The sequence below is a fragment of the Hemiscyllium ocellatum genome, chromosome 6 (genome assembly GCF_020745735.1).
Source record: "Hemiscyllium ocellatum isolate sHemOce1 chromosome 6, sHemOce1.pat.X.cur, whole genome shotgun sequence".
In the NCBI taxonomy this organism is placed as follows: Eukaryota; Metazoa; Chordata; class Chondrichthyes; order Orectolobiformes; family Hemiscylliidae; genus Hemiscyllium; species Hemiscyllium ocellatum.
The window spans coordinates 16807025-16832206 of NC_083406.1; the positions used below are offsets into that span (position 1 = coordinate 16807025).

Consider the following 25182-nt stretch of genomic DNA (forward strand, 5'->3'; position numbering starts at 1 on the left):
GGAGAAATACCTGAAAAGAAAAAAAAATGCTTGTAATTGGTAAAGAGCAGGGCAGTGGGATTAACTGGATAAATCTTCCAGAGTGCCAACACATACTTTAAATCAAAGGACTCACATTATGTTGCAACATTCTATGAAGCATGATAGAAGGGACTAAAATTGAAAAAATGCATCATGTCTACTTAAAACCTTCAATACCAATATATCACAGATTCTAATCCCATGAGTCTGCCCAGATATGCTGAATGCTTCCAGCATTTTCACTTGAAGAGCTAATACCGCCACACTCAATTCAGAAGCCAAACCTGTGTCACAATGGTATCATAAAGTTCATATTGAGATACACTTGAGATTGAGAGTTAGGGTATAAGGAATGTTGCACCAAGGCAAAAAACAAGTTACAGATTAGCTGTGATCTAAATGACTAATGTGAAACAGGCTTGAAACTGTACATTGTTGAAAATGTGTTGCTGGTTAAAGCACAGCAGGTCAGGCAGCATCCAAGGATTGGAAATTCGACGTTTCGGGCATAAGCCCTTCATCAGGAAGGCTTATGCCCGAAACGTCGAATTTCCTATTCCTTGGATGCTGCCTGACCTGCTGTGCTTTAACCAGCAACACATTTTCAACTGTGATCTCCAGCATCTGCAGACCTCATTTTTTACCCTTGAAACTGTACATTGGCTAGTTTTTGTTTTTAAAAGCAACCCACATGCTGAATTGCACCGTACAGATCACTCAGTGTGTACACATGTATAAAAGTATATTTGTTTCTATATCTGTGTGCGGTTGAGAGAACGAGTGAGTATGTAGGGAGGGAGATATGGGCAATTCTTGTGGCATATTATGAAAATATTTTTAAGGGATCCACATACTTTGGGATCTCCCGTGTCCATTACATTATCTGCTGGCCAACAATGCTTTGTGTAAGGCTTCGAGTTTAAAACTCCAACAGAATAGTCCTCTTAATTCAAATTATTCAGTTATCTTTTAAAACCATAAATTATATGTGATATTTAAAATAAATTGCATTTGTAGAACTTTTCACGATTTCAGGACATTCCAAATCATTCAACTATGTATAAAGTTTGAGAGAGTGTTCACTCTTATCACTGGAGAAACACAGACAGTCAACATGCATGCGATAATGACCAGGTCATCTGTTCTAATTTGAGAGATAAATATTGGTTGAGGGACAAATATTGCTCTGACACCAGCGATAATTCTTTTGCTCTTCTGAATTGTGGCTATGAGATTTTTTTTATGTCTGCCTGCAAGGGCAAATAGCACATACAGTTCACTATTTCTTCAGAAAAATAGCACCTCCAACAGAGCAGTATTCCCTCAGTACTGATTCTCCAAGTGCCTGGCTGGATTTTGTCCTCAATTCACTGCTATGCAAATCAGAAATATTCATGGAGGCATAGCTTAGTTGCTTAATTCAAATTATTGAGCAATTTTCATTTTAATTGAAATCATGGATTAGAAGACAGCAACTAATGTAGGAGCTTCTGGTGTCAGAACTTTCTGCTTTCAGATAAATTGGATTGTGATCAAAAGCCAGTATTCCAAACGGCTGCAAATCAGCAACCCCTTCAACATGCTCTTTTTTCTATTTTCTTTTTATCTGTGAAGTATTGGAACATTGACCTTTCTAATAACAACATCACTTATTCAAATCCATTATTCTCCTCCCTTTTGAAGCTGGAGAACTCCAGTAACTAGTTAGCCAGGAACTAGTTAATGTTCAGCTTTGGTGAGCTGGAAAAAAACAAACAACCTGCTTTTAATTCTCCATTACTACCTGTAAAACAGAACAGCATAAAGCTATCTCCTATCTTGGCAAAAATGTAAATATTCCTCTTCCAAATCTATTAAATATTATGTAAACTTATTGAAGATAATATTTTCCACAATCATTTCTTTTTTAGATTAAAGATTGAAGAAGATGGCATTGCTTTTCTTGTAATGATGGTTAAGGGAGTTTTAACGGAGTTGTTCAAAATCATGAAAAGCTATCAGGAAATAAATAAAGAAAAACTGTTTCCATTGCCAGCAGTATTGGTAACTAAAGGATACAGATTTAAAGTAACTTGCTAAGGAATTAGAGGGGAGCTGATTTTTTTAAATGCATCAAGTTAGGATAATATGGAGTGTGTTTACAAAAGCTTTTAAAAGGGAACGGAATAAATATCAAGAAAGAAAAAAAATATACTGTGGAGAAAGGGCATGGAAATTAGACTAATTGGATTGCCCTTTCAAATAAGCTAGTACAGGCATGATGGACTGACTGGTCTTCTGTGGTGCATCATTTTATGATCAATATTTTATTGATTTATTCTACCTAGTCAATTTGATTTATGTTACTCATGTGGTGAGAGGCATTATTTAAACAATCTATCTTTTTTGATATGAATATAAGTTTGTTCTCTTTTAATCAGTATGCAGTACCAAACTTTAAAATATATCTTAAAACTGAACATTTCCTCATGTTGCGAAAAACAAAATGTGAAATGTGTTGCAAATCACACCCTGGAAAAGATGTAACACTTCAGACAGTCCTCCCTTGAGGTATGAAACCGAAAATTTCAGCTGGTGACAACTATCACAAACTAAAACATTGCCATAGATTTTCTTCCCATTATTCGTTGTTCCTGTTCTCTATTTAAATTTGATCAGTGTTTTTCACTTTTTTTTATTTCAGGCATTGTTCAATTTTAATCTGATTGGAATAATGATTATGTTACAGTAATAAGTTCTTCATGCAACTAATCTATGTGAATCAGTAATGTAGGTCAACAGACTTACGTTGCAAGGTAAGCATCATAACCGCACTGATCCGAGAATGTGTACTTCCTGAGAACTTTAAATTGCACAGTAAAATAAAGAAAAATTTTCAGTTTTGTTGCAATGCAAATAAACCACATCCCGTCAAAATTTGTGTATTATCATATAACAATACTACAAACATTATTAAGAATATCAGAACAGAAATGAACGATCTAATATATGTTAAAGGAAATTGCTTCAACCAGTCTGAGACTCATGTGCTCAAGAAGTCCCAAGGAGAGAACAAACATTTATGAAACTTTCGAAAAAGGGCAAAACTGGCTAAGTGTCCTGGCTAATATTTGTCCTTCATTCAACGGATTACCTGATTATTATCACATTGCTGTGTGCAAATTGGCTGCCATGCTTCCTGCAGGACAACAGTAACTACAGCTATTTGGCTTCTTATTGAACTTGGAATGTCCTAAGGTTGCAAAAGACAGTGTAAATGCAAGTCATTCATTCTACTAATTAATTTTCTAAGCATGTCCCATACCACAGACTGGTATAAGCATCAGGTTGGGATTGAGTTTTGTTTTCTGGAACCTGTTACATATCAAGTCAGTAAAACTGGTTGTTGTTTACACTGTAAAAACTTGGTCCATCGGGGATGAGATTGGCTGAGAATAAAAGAAACACATCATTGGAAAACTTGAAGTTCAGCTTGTGCTCTCTCAAACTTTGAATGTTAAATGATGATCTAATTGAGGTATTTAAAATGATAAAAGAATGCATCAGGAGACAGAAATATTATTTCAACGGGTGTAAGAATTCATGAAAACCTTAAAATTCAGAATCTTAAAATCAGCAATCATATTTTTAACACAATGGTCTTGGAAATCTGAAACTCTCCTCCCCCAGGGTCCTTGGGATCAAATTAGATCAAGATAGAGATCAAGGTTTTTATTAGTAGAAGTATTAAAGGATGTTAAAGGTGTGTGAATGGGGTTAGTAATCATCTATGTTCTACTTTAATCAGTGAAGCAGCTCTTGTGAGCCAAATGGCAGACTCCTATGCCTATATCCACAGCTTCCCAAAATGTGGGGGTTTTTGAGTCAGGTGCCAAAATTCTGGCATCTCAAGCTCCTATGCAGCAAAGACTGCCAAGAAATCCTGACTAGTTGGTAAGGAATGTGTTGCGCCTTTAAATCATCAGAGCATTTTTCTCAAATAGGTGTGGAATAACTGGTTGAACCTTGAGATCTCAATGCTGCAAGGAAAAGCCCTGTGGAGAAGAACATGCTATTTTAACTTCAAAGCTGAAAAATGTGTTGCTGGAAAAGCGCAGCAGGTCAGGCAGCATCCAAGGAACAGGAGATTTGACGTTTCGGGCATAAGCCCTTCTTCAGGAATGGTCCTATTTTAACTTCAAACTCTATAAGTGAAGCAGCTTGCCTCTGCCATCCTGTTCCCACAGGTCTGGTTCTTGTCAATGACCATGACCCTAAAAGGTGGTGACAATGGGAAAAATTCTGGGAAACACTGCTATAAACTGAATCTTGATTCGATGTTTCTAACAGCTTGGTAGCGCCACCAACTGGAGATTAATAGTATGACAGTCATTTGTACAGTCACCATAATACAAAAATTCAGCTGCATTCAACCAATATCTACAAAGTGAGTCAGAGTCAGATGCAATGCTGGTGCTTTAAAGATCAATTACTCAAAGCACTTTGGTCAATACAGATACACAGCAAAATACCATTATATGCTTGCATATTTCTGCCAGGTGTGTTTATATCCAATCATAACAAGGGATTTATTGTATAATATCTCAGAAGTAAAATATTGCAAACTTATTTTAAATCAAATGGATTTGCTCATGGGAAATTTCAGGATACCAATTTCTCAAGGGATATTTGTCTGACAGAAATCACTGACAAGCCATACCCATAGCTATAACATCACAACTTAAACCACAAAATTAGTTTTACTTGAAAATGCTTGAAACACAACCTGGATGAATATGTTTCACACATCTACATTTGCTTAACAAATCTCTCTCACTGTTCAGTAACCAAGCATTCACAATAATCAGAAAATCATACACTCAGATTTTCGTCTTACTATCTTACCAACAATGTATAAAAAGATTAAAGTTTTCAAGCAGAAGCTGTGCAAACACAGACGCTGAGATTGTAGGCCCAGTTATGCACGATCCAGTTCGGTATTGGAAAACGAATTAGCAAAATTAGCAATAGAATTAGAGAGAATTCCAAATGGCAAGCTGTGCAAGTGATCAGTAACTTAGCATCACTACTTTAAGGAGATATTGTGGGTGAGCTGGGGGATAAAATATGTTATTTGCTATACACAATTATTAAATATTATTCCTTACGCAGTTTAAATTTTGCTACACAATGTTAAAATTAACAGATAATTGACAGCTTCAAAACAAAAGTGGACTATGTAGAAATATATTAGAAATTCCTCATACTTAACAAGAACTGGAATAACTATGTGATCACACTGCATACCAGCATTTCCAGTTTCATGATTTTCTTAGCACCTTTAACCCAGTATCAGGAATTCTGGAAGATTCATGGAATTCATACTAACTAATTTTTTAATTCATTCATATGATGTAAGTACTGCTGACAAGGCTAGCGTTTATTGCCTACCCCTAATTACCCTTAAGCAAGTGATTTTAAGTCCATTTTAAACTGCTGTGGTTAGAACATCTGGTGTACATGCATAAAAGAAGGGAGTTCCAGAATTTTGTCGAGAGTATGGTGCTGGAAAAGCACAGCAGGTCAGGCAGCATCCAAGCAGCAGGAAAATCAATGTTTTGGGGCAAAAGCCCTTCATCATTGTCATTCTTGATGAAGGGCTTTTGCCCAAAATGTCAATTTTCCTGCTTCTCGGATGCTGCCTGACCTGCAGTGCTTTTCCAGCACCACGCTCTCGACTCTAATCTCCAGCATCTGCAGTCCTCACTTTCCCCTAGTTCCAGAATTTTGACCATGGAGAACTACAGTATAATTTCAAGATACAATGGTGTGGAAATTGGATGGGAACTTGACCTGATTAACATGGAAATAGGATGGATTGTTAGTCCAATTTCCAATTTTACTAGCGACTTAAGAGCTATTTATAATACTGATTCGATATTGCCTACTCCTTTTGAGTTGAAGCTAATAGGTACTTGTAAATTTGGGTTCAACTCTATGGAGGTTGGACGACAGGAGGTTAAATCATCAGGAAAGCAAACAATACCTGAGCCCTGACTTTTAAAATCCCTCCCCAAAGCTCTCTGCTTTGCTCCCTCTCTCCCAATCTTTAAGAGACTTCTGAAAACATTTGCACATCTAATCCAATACCTTCTTCTGCTTCAGATAACACTTCTGAGAAGCACGTTGCGAATTGTTGTGCATGGTTAAAGGTGCTATAAAAATGCAAGTTGCTCTCCTGTTCAAATGCATGCATTTTTAAAAAATAATACATCCTTCCTTTGAGGGTTTGCTGTACAGAAAAGCTGCTGCCACCTCCTTATTGACAGTTCCTACCTCTTCTTCTTGCTGACAATCATGTCCATCGTCTGCAGCAATCGTCTCTCCAGTGCAAGAATATCACTATCGGTCACATTTCTTGGGATGGATTAAAAGTGAAAGGCATGTTACAAAATAAAGTAAATGTCAAAGTGGGATCTAACTAGCTATCAACATGTCTCAGCATTCACATTGGAACAACCCACTGTTGTAGGAGCCAACACAAGGTCATGGGTTAAAGCTGAATGTTTTCACGTTACACTGCTCTGTATGATCATCAGTCTGGTTCATAAAGCAGTCTTTTAAAATATACTTGCAAGCAGGAAATCTTGCAGCATAACATGAGGCATATCATGTATGCCTTTGAAAATTCTATTGAAGTAATTCCATTACTGCTCTTTTCTAAGAACTCTACAAAATGCAACTCCCATTTGAAAATTACTACTGAATCTGCCTCCACTACCCTCAGACAGTGATTCCAGACCACAAAAACTCAAGACCAACTCTAACACCCCTGCCTGCTTTTGGCTCTTAAAATATAAAGACGGCATTTCAAAAAAATGTTAATCTGTTGCACTGCTGAGGAAGTGATAACCTCTCTATGGTGTAAACCTCAATACTCAACTATGAACCATTTTTTCTTCAATTCCTTTCCACATAGACTTCTCTTGTTTTTGTTCATCTCAAACTCTTTCCCCGTCAGTCATTGTTTCTCCATGTTGTCTCTCTTCCATACATGCCTTGCATCCCATGCTTCAATGATTTACAAATGTGTCACTTTAACTTGCTCAAACTCAGAGCCAACTGGTCCATGCCGACCATAATTCCAAATGAAACTTGTCCCACCTACCTGCGCTTGGCCCATATCCCTCCAAATATTTCTTATTTGTGTACTTAACTAAATGTTTTTTAAACGTTTTAACTTCATTCATCACTTCCTCTGGAAGTTCATTCAACACAGGAACCACACTGTGTGTAAAAATATTGCCCACATGTCCTTCTTAAATCTTTCTCCTCTCACCTTAAAAATATGCCCCCTCGTCTTGAACTCCCCCACCTGGAGGGAAAATGCACCTGCAATTCACCTTATCTACATCCGTCATTATTTTATAAACTTTTATAAGTTCACCTTTCAACCTCCTAAGCTCCAGTGAAAAGAGTCCCAACCTATCCAGCTTCTCTTTATAACTCAAACCCTCCATTCTTGGCAATATCCTGGTAAATCTCTTTTGAACCCTCTCCAACCCTTCCTTTAATAGGGTGACCAGAACTGGACACAGTACTCCAGAAGTGGCTTCACCAACATCTACATGACATCCCTACTCCTATACTCAAAGGACCAAGCAATGAAGGCAAGGCTGCTAAATGCCTTATTAATCACCTCATCTATATGTGATGCAAATTTCAAAGATTTTTGTATATGAACCCCAGATCTCTCTATTCTATAAGACTGCCCAAGGCCCTACTTTTATTTATATAATTCTTGTCCTTGTTTGTTTTTCCAAAATGCATTTATCCAAATTAAACTCCATCTGCCACTCTTCAGTCCATTGATCCAATTGATCAAGGTCTCTTTGTAACCTTAGATAACCTGTCTCACTGTACACTATACCACCAATCTTAGTACTGACTAACCATACTTTCCATATTCTCATCTGAATCATTTATATAAATGCTAAACAAAAGTGGACCTAGCACTAATCCCTGTGGAACACTGTTGGTCACAAGCTTCCTGTTCACAAAACAACCCTCCACCATCACTCTCCATCTCCCGTTGTTAAGCCAATTTTGTATCCAATTGGCAAGCTCACCCTGAATCCCACGGGATCTAACTTAGTCTACCATGTGGAACCTTGTCAAAGGCTTTACTGAAGTCCAAGTAAACCGTTCGGTCCTCGTCAATCTTCTTGCTTACTTCCTCAAAAAACTTTGTGAGACATTATTTCCCTCACACAAAACTGTGCTGACTATTGCTAATGAATCCTTGCCTCCCCAAATGCATATATATCCTATCTTTCAGAATTAAAAACTTACCCACCATCGAAGTCAGACTCACAGGTCTATAGTTCCCAGGTTTCCCCTTACATCCCTTCTTAAACAAAGGCACAATAGCCACTCTCCAGTCATTCAGTACCTCATCCATAATTATAGATGATATATATATTCCTCCCTAACCTCCCACAAAGTCCTGGGTCACATTGGATTAAGTCCCGGAAATTCACCCACCATTATATTTTCTAAGATTCAAGCATTTCCTGTCTGTAATTTGAGATGTTTTCAAAACATTAATATTTATTTTCCTGAGTTCTTTAGTTTCCATTTCTTCCCCCACAATAAAAACTGATGCAAAATATTCATTTAATACCTCTTTCATCTCTTGAGGTTCAACACAATGAGGATCTTTCTTTTAAGTAAATACTTTTATTGAAAACCTTTTTAAATATTTTACAAATCACCTATATACAAAAAAAATCAAAACAGAAAAAAAAGCACTTCAACAAAGCCATAACACAGTACTATTGCTAATGAACGACCTACTATTCTACAAAACAAACATATCTACTTAAACTAAACTACGAACATATTAAATAAATACTAATTTAAACTAAATTCAAATAACTTAAATAATATCTCACTATTTTATTCTATCTCACTCATCACACCTCCACTGAGGCCCCCATCCCTGAGAGAACATCTCCAGTAATGATGACCTCTTTTATCTTTAAGGGGCTCTCTTGATGTGCATCCCCAACTACCTTTGAATAGTGAGGTTTGCTAGGCCATTTTAGACAACAGTTGAGAGTTAAATTTAGCACACCCAACAAATTATATCATATGTGACTTCGCAGATGCTGAAGCAGTTTGTATCCCTGTGTAGCAACATCTGGACAACATCCAGCTTGTGCTGATAAGTGGAAAGTAACATTTATGCCAAACAAGTGCCACGCAATGATCATCTATAACAAGAACAAATCTAACCATCACACCCTGATGTTCAATCAAACTATCAATGCTGAATTCCGATCAATATCCTTGGGGTTACTACTGACCAGAAACTGAATGGCCCAGCCATATAAATACTGTTTCTACAACAGCAAGTCAGTGACTAGGACTTCTGTAATGAATGACTGACTTTCCAAAGCCTGTCCACTAATTACATGACACAGGTCAACAGTGTGGTGGCATAATCTCCACTTCTTTAGATGAGTGCAGCTCCAGCAATACTCAAGAAGCTTAACACCAACCAGAACATAGCAGCCTGCAATACTGGTGCCCCAACCACCTTCAGTATTCAGTCTCTTCACCACTAGATGTATAGTGTCAGCAGTATGTGCCATCTACAAGATACACTACAGTAACTTACCAATACTCCCCAACAGCACCTTCCAAATCCATGACCTCTATCACCAGGAAGGATAAGGGCAGCAAATATGTGGGAACAGCACTACCTGCAAATTCCCATCCAAGCAACACACTGTGAAGACCTGGAACTCTAACACTGTTCCATCACTGCTGCAGGGTCAAACTTCTGTAAATCTCTTCCCAATATCACTGTGGGTGCTCCTATACACCAATGACTGCAGCTCACCACCCGCTTCGCCGGGGAAATTAGGGATGGGGAAATAAATGTTGGCCCAGCTGGTGACATCTACACTTGAATGAATACAGAAAAGGGAATACAGGGATGGAATAGGGATTTCCAAGAACAATCAGCACTCTCACCTCAGAAAGTATGACATGTACGTGTATGGACAATTTACTGCACCAAAGCCAGACAACAGTGCCATTAGCGTAACACCAATGACCCCCACTCTGCTGATCAATTGTTCGATTGATAGAATACCTGATGGAGGAAAGGAAAATAAATTCAACATAAAAAGATTTGCACTTTAATGACACAAGATTTTAAAAACAGTATGATATTTGTTACAAGTGAAGTTGGAGGGATGCACCTATTCCTTCTTAGTTGTACTCCTTCACTGATCACAACACACTTTTAAATTTTAGCAGGGTGATGATGTGGCCAATTATCCATATCTCAGACTGTATTTTGTTTATTATCAGAAACAAGTCAGCTAGGTTTTCTTTAAAAGATAGACAATCAGGAGGCTGCAAGAAAAAAGCAAGCCAAACAGCATCAGGGTGTGGAGAAGTCAACGTTTCAGGGATAACTCTTCTTCAGGACTGAAAATGATATGGAGCTCCTTAGAATCCCTACGGGATGGGAACAGGCTCGATGAGTCCAGACTGACACATCCCCTACTCTATCCCTGTAACCCTGCATTTCCTATGGCTAACGCACCTGATCTACACATCCCTGAACACTATGGGTAATTTAGCATGGCCAATCCGCCTAATTTGCCTATCTATGGGAGGAAACCCACGCAGACACAGGGAGAATGTACAAACCTCACACAGATAGTCGCTTGAGGGTGGAATCAAACCCGGATCCCTGAAGTGGTGAGGCAGCAGTGCTAACCACTGAGCCACCGTGCTGCCCTCAAATAAAACTTGGTTCATCTAACTTGCAAAGATGACTGACAAAAAAAGATTTAGACTTTGCCAAGACAGACACAATTAACACTGCAATATCCCAAACTGAACACAGACAAACTATGGTCAACGTCCCAAAGAAAACATCAAACAGCAAAAACAATCAAACCAGAGCCAACAGATTTCTCAGCAAAGCACCCACCTGCCCACCCGCCCCACTATGCCAAGACATTACTGGCACTGTGGATCACCAAATCTCATTTAAAAAAATTTTAAAATCCAATTGTTTACTTGTGATGATCTGGCTGTGAAACTTCCTTAAGATCCACTCTGCCATGGATTGAATCAATGACAGTTCACATTCTAGTGACCCAACTGTTTTCCTGGCACTACACTCCCTGGACTTGGGAAACTGCATGCCAGCAGTTATTTAAATACACAACTCCAGCTTTTCAAAAGCAGCATGACCTTGGTTTGTTTCCTGATCTCTAATCTGGCTCATTATTTGTTGATGTACTTCACCCTAATTCACAGCTGCATCCAGCTATTGATGGCACACAGCTTCCCTGAGCTCCCACTGATCCAAGGATCTCTCATGAGGTGTAACTCCAATACCTAGCTGCCCACTAACATTTAGAATGTTCTCCTGAAATCTGACTGCAGGACTATCCAACTGCTCGTCTTTTCACTGAGCCTCAACGATATTAGTAATAACATGCCTTTTGAATCTTAAAATGACCCCCTTGAGTTCTGACTGCACAGAGCCAGTAGTCCAAAATCATCTTCCTAACACTGCAGTTTAGTAGTTCTTGTCTGCATGAAACTTGTTTCTGTGTATCAGTTTTATGACTCCAACTAACTGTGACCTGCAACCTATTCTTCAGTGACCCTTGAATTGTTTGGAGTGACCTATTGAAAGATTTGCAACTAGCCCTTGTACCTTGGCAATACTGAATATAAATAATAATTTGGAACAATCAAACATAACAACACCCCAGAACTCTATGTTCCATGAATGTTACAATGCTTATAAGATGCAAGTTCCTACAGCACAAACTGCATAAAACAAAAAGAGTTCATCACACTTTGACTAAAACCGCAAATCAATCAGCTATGTACATTTTCCTGATGAAGGGCTTTTGACCAACACGACGATTTCCCTGCTCCTGGGATACTGCTTGACCTGCTGTGCTTTTCCAGCACCACTCTAATCTTGACTCTAATCTCCAGCATCTGCAGTGCTCACTTTGCCTCTATACATTTTATAACAACTCCAGATAAACCAAGCAAACCCAAATAAAGTTCTGATTTAAGTTAAACTCCTGATACAATATAAACCCATTAGAAAATAACAGAATAATTTTACAAATATGGAGGAACCTTGATTATCCAGCATTCAATTATCCGAATTTCGGATTATCTGGCAAGATCGCAAGGTCCCAGTGGTTGGCTAAACTATGTTATCTGGCATTCGATTAACCGAACAAAATGCTCTCTGTCTATGTCCTTTGGATAATTGAGGTTCCTCTATATATGCTCAAGAAAGTTCTGATGTAGAAGTAAAATGCCACAGTACTTTAATATTATTGACAGTACATGATAGCGTATTGAGAGAAGACATATATTTAGAATCAGGATCATACACACAACTTTTCTTCTCAAATTACTATGTCACTGTTGAGAAGTAATGGTAGATTGGACACAGGAGAAGGTCACAGGCCTGCTCTCAGCTGTGTGCAAGTTAAGGAGGGAGTAAATCAGAGTTTTTGCTTTGGCACTGTGGAATCCATAGCACAAGTAATGTTTGCCCATTACATACCAGCTTCGAGGAGATGCAATTCAGTTAATAAATTGAGTGTGAGGATATGTTTTCCTGCTGGCTGTATCAGATAAATACTATGTCTCACTTATTTTAGTGTGATAATGTGATTCATTGGAATGTACACATCTCTTTAAAAAAGTCTAAAGACAGCTCAAAGTTAGACCAATGGCCCTTCAAGCTGTCTCTCCACTACAAATCTCAAGACTTTCCCTTGATGTTGACAGCTCTCAACAAAAATATGCACACAGTTGTAAACATATTGTCATAACAATACCTTCTAACTAAAGCACTCAGCTTTTTTTTCCATTTATCACACAAGTCATTCTGTGAGTTGAGCAAAAATTGACAGTTTGTGGTTAGTTAAAAACCATGGGTGGCACTGAGCCAGAGAGTGTTCTCCCATTACAGTCTGGGCTGCATTTGGACATAAACCCATCCAATACTCGTAACAGGAAAATCATCATAAACTATGCCATCTAAGATCTGGAGAGATTTTTGATATATTTTTCGATGTATTCATAAGTAAATGCAGACTTGAGTTAGTAGTGCAGGAGGTTCAAATCTCTAGCTGTGAAAATTGAATGTGATAAATCTAACAAATCAAAGACTTGTTAGTATCAGAGAAATGACTGTTAAAGTTGCTCCACTGCAGTCAAAATACAACAATTAGGATCCTACTATCTTATAGCGCAATGGGAGGCCTTTCTGTCTGTTCTTGCTCTTAGAAAGAGTTGTTCAAAGTAGTCCTGTGCCCTAGCTTTTTCTACATAATACTGTAAATTAGTTATCTTCAGAAAAACATCCACTTTCCTTTGGGAGTTCTTACGGAATCATAGGAATTGTATTCCTATGGATTCACTACCTTTTAAAGGAGTCTTCGAGATTGTAACCATGTGAAAAACAATGCGAAAAAGAAATTATCTCCTGTCTAGAATTTCTGGTTGGCAACCTACTCACCAGGGCAATTTTTTTTCTCTATCTGCTTGATCAAAACCTATCAAGACTGATGGCTTTACATACATCCTGAAAACAAATAAGCAAATTAAAATGACCGGGTTGCTATTAAATCACACATTTCCGTACAATTATTTTGAGTTATGAATGAGAATATAGTTTTAGTTATAAGAAAACCGAATGCAATAGTTTTCTAAATTGGGGCTGTCTCAAATAGGTTTGGAATGTAACTCATGGACTAACAAATGTCACATGTATAAATGTACATCATCTTTTATAAGTGAAAAGATACTATATAAATGTCTCTGAAGTTATGAATATAAGAAATGGGAGCAGGTACACTAACAAATATACAAGCACGTGGAATGATTAATACAAAAGACTGGACTTTGAGTTGAGAATCAATGGTGAGATTTCAATAGATTTGCTCCATAAGCCCCTTCACTTTTCAAAGTCCAGGTCAATCTGTCAGATCCTTCCATTAAAAACTGGCAGCTTTTAATATTAAGAAAAAAACCCTTTAATTAATACATTATGTGTGAAATTATACAAAGAAAATCATTCTCCTACAAAGTTAGAATGGACTCACCATGTTTTGGGCTTAGGATAGGAAAAGGATCTCCAAGTTTCCAGAAAAAGTACATGAAAGCCAACCAAACAACACATGCGAACAGGAATCTCTTTCTCTGCACTAAAGGAAATATACAGGTTATTTCTAGAGTAATACAGCACAAAAGACTATTCAGCTTGCCTTTGAAATTATCCAAATAATTGCACTCTCTTGCTCTTTCTATACAGCCCTGCATATCTTCCTTTGCAAGGTAATGTCTGAATCCGTTTTCATTGTGCAGTATGTTCCAAACCATCATAAAACATTTTCTTCCCTTCTTACCTCAGGTTCTTTTGACAATTGCCTTAACTTTATGTCTCTGGTTACTGACCCTGCTGCTAATGAAAAGAGATTACTCTTATTTGAATCTTGCGAAAATATACACATTTTGTTGAAACCTTTTAGCTTGCCTCATCAAGACAATTCACAAATACCAAAGCAAAGGGAAAACAGTATGAAACTCTACAAAAGAAGAGTGCTGATTGGTTGGCATGTGCACTCTGATTAGTAGAGGTATTGCCATGGGGAATGGACTTTTTGATAACTGACTGTTAACACCAAGCTTTGTTTAAGTTCTCAAATATTGTTTGCCCTTCACCTTCTTAATTCTTGGTAACTGTTTGATGAGTGCAAGACAATATGCTTCAACAAAATGTGTATTTTTTTTCCCACAGTACTCATTCTGTTTTAACTAACAACTATCTATTTTTTATTTGATAAAAATACTTCATGGTTTTTGAACACATTTATCAAATCTTCCCCGTCACTTTTTCTGTTCCAAGAAAAATATCACCTTCTTCACAAATGGTCCATGAATATGGTTACCAACATTAATTGTGATTTGCTAATGCTGATTTGTTAAGCAAGTTTAGTGCCCTTTACCGTTTTTGTGCATGATTGCAAACAAACGATAACTTAAATATTGGCTCTATGGGAAATTTTGATTGGATGTGCTGCTTGAAGAGAACTCTGAATATGAAACTCAATTGTAAACTTCAACACAATGGCTTCTAAACCTTAACTCCAAGCAGTTACATGCAAGTGCTGCAATAACAGCTCAAAACCACAGCCAGGTAATTTAACTGAAGAATAAATACCATTTCTTGATAGGAGCTGGCTCTAATTTGAATTTTATTAACAATTTAACTAACTGATTCCACTACAAACCTATCAACGAAAGGACAAGCAATACATAGCATTTATTATCACACAAAGCATAGGACTATCAAATGTTGACTAATATATAAGATTGAATAGAAAAACAATCAAATATATGGCAAACTACCATCCTAAATAAATATCCTGGTCTCAATCATAGATCTGGTAATTAGAATAATTTTTAATGTGTATTTGACTCATCAGGACAGGACCACTTTTGCACCTGAAATTACACTAGCACTTTCCAATGTAAAATTATAACACACCTCATTCAAAAATGCAAATTAAATATTTTTTAATGTATGATTGTAGAATTATCTTTGGTACATGTTATGATTGCATCTACTTACAAAGTCGAATGTTGCTGACCACAAAATAGCCAATGTAGAAAGGAACGATAAATATAAGCGCCACAAGGGTGACATATAGATTTAACTTCCAATGAAAATATCTTGAACTGGAAGACAAAAAAGTTACATGCAAATAAAATTCCTGTATGCCAAAATGCTGTTGTAGCAAACTTTATTTGATCATTATGGCCCAAATATTGCATATATCTCTCCTAAATGACCCAGATTCTGTCCTAATCTGATTAACATGATCTATATTTATCTGCTCAATATTTAGGGCAGTACAGCGAAACTGGGGAACCCTTGCCAATATATTCTGTTCACTGGTTCACGTATGATTGCATCCTATTGAGTAGATGGGTAACACATGATCAAATTGAAGCTTAGATTAGTAAGTGTTCAAATCCTTTAACTTCAGACCAGACCACCAAGGTGAGTTGCTTCAATTTGTTGTTTGTAAGGGTTGATTAGATTAGATTACTTAGATTAGATTACTTACAGTGTGGAAACAGGCCCTTCGGCCCAACAAGTCCACACCGACCCTCCGAAGAGCAGCCCACCCAGACCCATTCCCCTACATTTACTCCTTCACCTAACACTACCGGCATTTTAGCATGGTCTCTGGCGCTGTGAGGCGGCAGTGCTAACCACTGTGCCACCGTGTATTTTTTCTGCAATCCCAATCCCAGTTCAAAATTGCTCCAGTTTCATTTAAATGATTCATAAGACTGAAATTCTGTATATGCAACATCCATCATATTCCATTTACCTATAGAGTCTACATTTTCACAATATAATGGTTATTTTTGAAAAGCCCTTATAAATCAGTTCTAATTTTGATTATGAATGAGCTCTTTTGTGGTGCAGTGGTAGCGCCCCTGCCCCTGGACTGGTTCAAGTCCCACCTGCCCCAGAGATATGTCATAACATTCTTGAACAGACTGATTAGAAAAATAGATTAAGTTAAAAAAAACTGATTATCTGATGTTTCTCAAATAACTCTTTTAAGCTAATTCCAATAGAATAAGATCAACTGGCTTTGTTTTGTAGTTCACCTTTTCTCTTTTTCTGAATAATGAACCATTTACAACCTTCATGTCCTAATAATTTTAAAACTAGAGCAACACCATTCAGGAGTGAAACCAGACTCACTCCTCCAACAAGGACAGAATGTTGGGATAATTAAAATATTAATGACTATGATAGATGGATCTTTGTTTTGTCAGAGTCCCAAGGCGATTTGGGTTCAAAATGGGTGAAGTTAAACTGAGATACACATCAACCACAATTTAAATCAATGATGCAGCAGGAAAGGTATAATGGTCTTTTTTGTATTCATAGTTCCTGACTAATGGCTCTGCTAGTCCATCTGACAAATTTCTTCAGCATTTCATGATGAAGACCATCTGGGATTAATTTTCTACCTTCTAGTTTCTTTTATTTAAGTGACAATAGATTTTTACTCTCATTCTCAAAAGTATTTTAATACAAGCATTAAGGATTTTTTTAATATTTTAAAAAGAGCACTCCAATGTTGTAGAACATAGAACATAGAAAAATACAGCGCAGTACAGGCCTTTCGGCCCTCGATGTTGCGCCGATCCAAACCCACCTAACCTATACTAGCCCACTTTCCTCCATATGCCTATCCAATGCCCGTTTAAATGCCCATAAAGAGGGAGAGTCCACCACTGTTACTGGCAGGGCATTCCATGAACTTACTACTCGCTGAGTAAAGAATCTACCCCTAACATCTGTCCTATACCTACCACCCCTTAATTTAAAGCTATGCCCCCTTGTGTCTTAGAGCTACAATCTAAATCAAAAGGAAGAGCAATGAAATCCAAAATGATAAATAAGAGAACCAGTGACAATTTGCAGAATAAAATCTGGGTCCAGGACACTGTGAAAACTAATACTCTTCAACAATTAAATCCGTAAAATATATAAGTGACAGATTTAAGGTTGTGCTGTTATGTAATGAAAAGGACAAGCACAGCAATACCATTTACTTTTAAGATTATACAAACCAAAATTAAAATTGAGTCACTTTAATCTTGCAGCTGATTCTCAAATTGCTTCACAGAAACCATACAAAAAGATAGCAACAAAAACCAGTACATCTTTTGTGATGTTTAAAATCGTATTCTTCCTATTAAAAGTGGATTCAATCTCTCACCCTATTTGAACATAGATTATAATCAAGAGTGATTTACTCATGTAGATAACGCAATCCACAGGATCAGCACGCAATCCACTTCACCACATAGTTGTAATGTAACATCGACAAAGATTTATTACAACAAACCTGCGAGGCTCCTTCAACAGTATCTTCCAAACCTGCCATCTGTACAATGCCAAGAGCAGATAGGAACACCACTTGCAAGTTCCCCTCCAACTCATAAACCATACTGACCTGGAACCATATTATTGTTCTTTCACTGTCACTGGGTCAATGTCGTGAAACCTCCTTCCCAATAACATTATACGTGTACCTCCACATGAACTATAGAAGGTCAAGGTGGCACATCATTGCCACCCTCTCAAGAGGAAATAGAAATGAGCAACAAACGCTGGCCTTGCTAGTGGTGTCCATGCATCATGAACAACTGAAAAAAATGCTAAGGTACATGTAAAAGATCAGATAGTACTACTTAGAAGAGGAGCAGAAAAATTCTTCCCAGCATCCTAACCAATATTGAATAAAAGTAAACTTGTCTGAGTCTCAGATGACCATAAGCCTGCTCTCTCAGAGAAGCCAGGGGTGTGGTTATAGAGACAGTGACAGGGAGACATCTGATGGTGAGTTTAATCCAGAGGTCACCATGCCTCAGACAAAGGGCAATGCTGAGACAATGAAACCTTCATGGTGACCTCAGCTAGTCCAGGAATTGAACTCACTCTGTTGGTGTCACTTTGCATTGCAAACCAGCTGTCCAGCCAGCTTAGCTAACCAGTCCTCATTTACCATTCAACTAATGTCATTAAAAACACGACTGAGTCATTATCACACTGTTTATAGGATATAGTTATGCATAAACTAATAAATTTTCTATAAATAATTGAGTTCAGCAAGAAACTTACTTTGGCTATTCATACTGTAAAGACATAATAAAACTAATTCCAATTAGTTCAACCTGACAACGTTTATATATAACTGAAAAGGTACAGAATGGATATCCTTGGACTGACCGATAGGTAGTATATATCTGTATGATCCTAAATTGTTGATAAGGAATACACACTCACCTGCTGTTTAAAAGACCAAGAATCTCAAAGATAATAAGTTCAAACATAGTACAGGAGAAAGCAAACATCACAGAGAAAACCATTTGGACAACATACTGTCGGACCTGCAAAGAAAACAGACAATGCTTAGCCCTGTGTAGGAGAATGGACTGCAGCTTTCAGGGGTGGAAGAAATGGGGGGAAAAGCTGCTATCCTTGGTAAGACAGTATTAAAACAAGTTGACTGACGCTACTCAGTGTAATTATTTCTGGTAACAGAATGCAAAAGTAACATAGCCCAAGTTTTCCCTAAGTTCATTATATAGAATTTACAACACAGAAACAGGCCATCCAGTCCAACATGTTTATGACAACATTTATGCTCCAAATGAGTCTCTTCCAACCTTTCTTTACCCCATCACCAAATTATTGATTCTTGGGAGTTACTGGCAAGACTGCTCTTATTGCATATACCTACATGCCTTTAATTGAGTGGCTTTATACATAAATCAAATGGCAGTTTTAGACCAAATGCATTAGTGTGGGACTGAAAAATGTGTTTCCTTTCTTAAAGGACTTTGATGAAAATTTGTCGACGTTGTTTCCCTAATTTGGCCTCGGGATATGGGCATCTCCAACATTTATTGCTAAAACTTGTTTATTTTGGAGAAGATGGCAGTGAGCTCCCTGCATGAAGTGCTGCAGTCTGTGGTGGGAGGTGCATCAACAGTGTTGTTAGGAATGAAGTTCCAGGGTTTTGACCCAGCAACACTGAAGGAGTGGTAATGCATTTCCGTGACAGGATTCTGTGTGCCATTGAGGAGGACTTACAAGTGATGGTGTTCTTATGCATTTTCTGCCCTTGTCCTTCTATGTGAAGGTTTGGAAGGTGCTGTTGAAGGAGGTTTGGTGAGTTGCTGCAGCGCAACTTTTAAATAGTACACACTATTGTCACTATAAGTGGAGGGAGTGAATTTTGAAGGTGATAGATCAGATGTCAGTCAAGCAGGTTGCTTTGTCCAGGATTATGTCAAGTATCTTGAGTGATTTTAGAACTGAACTCATCCATATGAGTGGACAGCATTCAACCCTACTCCTGATTTTTGCCTTGCGAATAATGGACAGATTTATGGGAATTCTGGATTAGTGGTGCTGGAAGAGCACAGCAGTTCAGGCAGCATCCAAGGTGCAGCGAAATCAACGTTTCGGGCAAAAGCCCTTCATCAGGAATAAAGGCAGTGAGCCTGAAGCGTAGAGAGATAAGCTAGAGGAGGGTGGGGGTGGGGAGAAAGTAGCATAGAGTACAATGGGTGAGTGGGGGAGGGGATGAAGGTGATAGGTCAGGGAGGAGAGGGTGGAGTGGATAGGTGGAAAAGGAGATAGGCAGGTAGGACAAGTCATGGGGACAGTGCTGAGCTGGAAGTTTGGAACTAGGGTGAGGTGGGGGAAGGGGAAATGAGGAAACGGTTGAAGTCCACATGGATGCCCTGGGGTTGAAGTGTTCCGAGGCGGAAGATGAGGCGTTCTTCCTCCAGGCGTCTGGTGTTGAGGGAGCGGCGGTGAAGGAGGCCCAGGACCTCCATGCCCTCGGCAGAGTGGGAGGGAGAGTTGAAATGTAGGGCCACGGGGCGGTGTGGTTGATTGGTGCGGGTGTCCCGGAGATGTTCCCTAAAGCGCTCTGCTAGGAGGTGCCCAGTCTCCCCAATGTAGAGGAGACCGCATCGGGAGCAACGGAGTCAACAAATGGATGATTAATCTCATAATTCCTAGCGTCTGACTGTTCTTGTTATGAGATTAATTATATTACTGTTCCGGTTCAGTTTCAGGTCAGGATAATGCCCAGGAGGTTAACAGTCAGGGAATTCAGCAATGGAAATCCATTGACTATCAAGAGGAGACAATCAGATTCTCTCATATAGGAGATGATTATTACTTGACGCTTCTGTGCGTGAATCTTACTGTTTATTAGGCCAAGCCTCAATATTATCCAAGTCTTGCTGAAATGGGCAAGGACTGCTTCAGTATCTGAGGAGTTGCAAATGCAGCTGAACATTGCACAATCAGCAGCAAACATTCCCCACTTCTGCCTTTTTATGGATTATAAATGAAACAGATGAAGATGGCTGGACCTAAGCACAACTCTAATGAAATCCTATAGCAATGCCCTGGGACAGAAATTAATGACAGTCACAACCAGAACAATCTTCATTGGGGGCAGCATGGTGGCTCAGTGGTTAATACTGCTGCCTCACTGCGCCAGGGACCCGGGTTTGATTCCTGCCTCAGACGACTGTCTGTGTGGAGTTTGCACATTCTCCCTGTGTCTGTGTGAGTTTCCTCTGGGTGCTCCGGTTTCCTCCCACAGTCCAAAGAGTGCAGGTTAGGTGGATTGGCCATGCTAAATTGCCCACAGTGTTCAGGGATGTATAGGTTAAGTGCATTAGTCAGGGGAAATGTACGGTATTGGTTCTGGGTGGGATACTCTTCGGAGGGGTGGTGTGAACTTCTTGGTCTGAATGGCCTGTTTCCACACTGTAGCAATTCTAGTTTGTGTTATGTATGACTTCAACCAGAAGACAGTTTCCCCCTTATTCTCATTAACTCAGAAACTTTCAGCTTTGATGACAAATATTTCTCTCCCACAATATGATCTGCATGAATAATCGGATTTTAAAAAACCCTTTTTATAAAATGGAGGAGAAAAATAGCTTTATGACTTATTAAGGACCAATTCTCTCCCTGCAAAGTCAGCTTGTTCAATCCAGCATGAAAATTCTTAATTCTACTGTCATCCCCAATATATTTACTCCAGCACTTCTTTATTCTTTCCAGATTACAGAGATCAGAAATGTGCATAAGTGTGATTTAACAAAGTTTACACAGAATGGAACAATTCAGTGCTTCAAGTGGAGTTTATTCAATCTATATAGATAATAACACTGTGTACAGTGTTCCAAGTGTGATCTAGATAAAGTTCATAGTTAACAACAATTCACACAATATCTTTTATATAAGAAAACTTCCCAAGTTGCTAGTTCTGTCCAACATAATTTTCTTGTTTGGGAAATGTATCCTGCTAATCTATAAAACAGAACAGAAAAAGCTATACAAAAATTGAAAGAAACTCAAAGTTGGTAGTAAACAGAGTTAAGGAAAAACATAGTTTAAGGTGTATATTTTATCCAGTTACAACCCAAACCATAGTGATCCTCATTATTAACAACAGGAATCCCACTGGCTTTGCAAAACTTGGAAATTTACCTCATAATCTTTGAATAACTGGCGCATAAAGAAAAGCCATCCAAATCCAAAAAACAAGACCTGCAAAAAAGATGCACAAAAACCATTGATATCCCAAACCCACATACAGAACTGACTGAAATAGTCCAATTACTCCAATGGCCAGAAAATGACAATAGCTTTCATTTATATGACACGTCTCACATAATAAATTTCCTTTGAAGCGCCTTGGAATGTATTATCAAACAAAATTTGAATCTGAGAGCTTCTTTAAAGATCGGTGTGCCAAACTACCAAACAAACTTGAATCTGAGACAGATGTCCAAAAAAAGAGTCAGAGGTACGTTTAGATTAGATTAGATTCGATTACTTACAGTGTGGAAACAGGCTCTTCGGCCCAACAAGTCCACACCGACCCGCCGAAGCGCAACCCACCCATACCCTTACCTAGCACTACGGGCAATTTAGCATGGTCAATTCACCTGACCCGCACATCTTTGGACTGTGGGAGGAAACCGGAGCACCCGGAGGAAACCCACGCAGACACGGGGAGAACGTGCAAACTCCACACAGTCAGTCGCCTGAGTCGGGAATTGAACCCGGGTCTACAGGCGCTGCAAGGCAGCAGTGCTAACCACTGTGCCACCGTGCCGCCCACTAATAGAGCTTCATAAAGGGAAGCAAAGGTGGGGGGGGAGGTTAAGGATAAACTTGAGAGCACGATACAGTGATGAATAGGATATGGATATATGGGTTTTGGATGTGCACAAGTTTGCTGAAGGTGCAATAGAGATAGCTGGCCAAGGTAGAACACCGAGATCAAAGGATAATTTCATCAATGTGACACAGCAGTAGTTACACATTTCATAGAAAGATTCTAAACCACACAAAAAAAACTTGAATTTACATAGCATCATTAATATAATAAAATGTCCCAATGTGCTTCACATGATGGCAATCAGCCAAAGGCTGACACCAAGCCAGAGGAGGAGATATTAGGACAAGCCATTAAATAGTTGAGCAAAGTAGCAAGGTTCAAAGGGCATTAAAAAGAAAAAAGGCAGGAATGTAAAAAGGTCATGCAGAGAATGCCAGAGCTTTAGAGCCCAGGCAATTAAAATCACAACCACCAATGGTAAACCGAAGGATGCTCAACAAGCTAGAATGGAAATAGTGCAGACAGCTTTCAAGGGTTTTGGACAGAAAGAGATTACAGAGCTAGATAAGGTATGCATGCATAGACGAATTGAAATACAAGGATTAAACTAAGGTGTTGATTGATCAGGAGCTAAGTAAGTCAGCAAATCACAGTTGGTGATGTTAGATGCAACTTGACATTCAAAACTTCATTCCTGATGAAGGGCTTATGCTCGAAACGTCGAATTCCCTATTCCTGAGATGCTGCCTGGCCTGCTGTGCTTTAACCAGCAACACATTTTCAGCTGTGATCTCCAGCATCTGCAGACCTCATTTTTTATTCAAAACTTAATTGAACAGGGCAATTGGAATTACAACATCTAAAACAACAAATATGATATTTGCGTTTTTATACATGTTTTTGTATACACACCTGGACCTCACATCAAAGACAGTCAAGACTTTAACTCCACCTTCACAAAGTATTGTTGTAACCAGTGAGCCAACAATCTATTTGACTACCACCAGCATTTCACTGTGGAATTTCAAAATTTCAATTGCTGGAATAGGCGGGAAAAGAAATATGTAACTCCTTCCACAACCTCACATTAGAATCATTGGAGTACTTTCTGAAGAGTAAAAAATGAGGTCTGCAGATGCTGGAGATCACAGCTGCAAATGTGTTGCTGGTCAAAGCACAGCAGGTTAGGCAGCATCTCAGGAATAGAGACTTTCTGAAGTCCAATCACAGTTGGAGAGAAGGAAACAGTAGTAAATTTGCGCGCAACAAGCTGCCAAAAACAACAACGTGATAACGACCAGAGCATAGATCTTTATACAGCGACGATATGTTGTACGTCCTTTCACAGATCCTCAGGCAGCATCGACAGGGAGTTAAGGTTGCAGCCTGTCATGTTGAATGGGTCATCGATCCGCAACGTCCAGAACTGGTTTGTGTTTGCAACGTTTTCTGCAATGTTAGACCCCCCTCCCCACCTTTGCGATGGGGGTACAAGGGGTGGGTGTGTGAGAGTGAAATGGGGGGGGGGGGGGGGGCTGGGGAGGATCACCAGGGTGCACGAGGTGGCAGCACACAACGGGGGTCAGTGTGTGGGGGGGGGGGGTGAGGTGGGCTGGGGGAGGGAGAACATCAGGGCGTGGAGTGAGGCACAAGGGGAAATGACAGAGGTTAATGAGGCACGCAAACCGAGGTGGAGACTAACAGAAGGGATGGGGATGGTGATTTGTGAGCATCAATGCCTCCCTTTCCCCGGGGCCGCACTGACCTGCGACGAGAACATGATGACCGAGTCCACAACAAACGACATGGCGCCGACATCCGCCCCAACGTCATCAACACGCGACTAACACGTCAACGATGCGACGGCGCGGAGTGAAACCATAGCAACGGAGGCGGACGGCGACTAACTGCCAGTGGGCCGGCATGGAGAGCTCGATGTAAGTTTCGCTGCAGGGTAGGTGGGAGAATCACACCCCTTTACAATCGCACTCTGGTTACCCGACATTTTTCCCGTGAGGATCCTGAGTGCGACACTGTCAGAGGGTCAGTACTGAGGGAGAGCTGCACTGTCAGAGGGTCAGGACTGAGTGAGTGCTGCACTGTCAGAGGGTCAGTACTGAGGGAGAGCTGCACTGTCAGAGGGTCAGGACTGAGTGAGTGCTGTACTGTCGGGGTGTCAGTACTGAGGGGGTGCTGCACTGTCGGGGCGGTCAGGACTGGGGGAGTGCTGCACTGTCAGAGGGTCAGGACTGAGTGAGTGCTGTACTGTCGGGGTGTCAGTACTGAGGGGGTGCTGCACTGTCGGGGCGGTCAGGACTGGGGGAGTGCTGCACTGTCGGGGTGTCAGTAC

At 39.4% G+C, this 25182-nt stretch overlaps 1 protein-coding gene across 1 annotated transcript in view; it reads right to left on the reverse strand.

Moving 5' to 3' along the window:
- Positions 1–24651, reverse strand: part of si:ch73-390b10.2 (Golgi pH regulator) — a 46008-nt gene extending 21357 nt beyond the window's left edge. The window contains exons 1-7 of the mRNA XM_060826492.1: positions 24598–24651; positions 22196–22255; positions 18956–19059; positions 15707–15813; positions 14178–14279; positions 10042–10162; positions 6337–6417 (exon numbers count right to left, since the gene is read on the reverse strand). Of these exons, the coding sequence (XP_060682475.1) occupies positions 6337–6417; positions 10042–10162; positions 14178–14279; positions 15707–15813; positions 18956–19059; positions 22196–22255; positions 24598–24639 (617 nt within the window). The 5' untranslated portion in view covers positions 24640–24651. The remainder of the gene's footprint in view (positions 1–6336; positions 6418–10041; positions 10163–14177; positions 14280–15706; positions 15814–18955; positions 19060–22195; positions 22256–24597) is intronic.
- Positions 24652–25182: the final 531 nt, after the last annotated feature.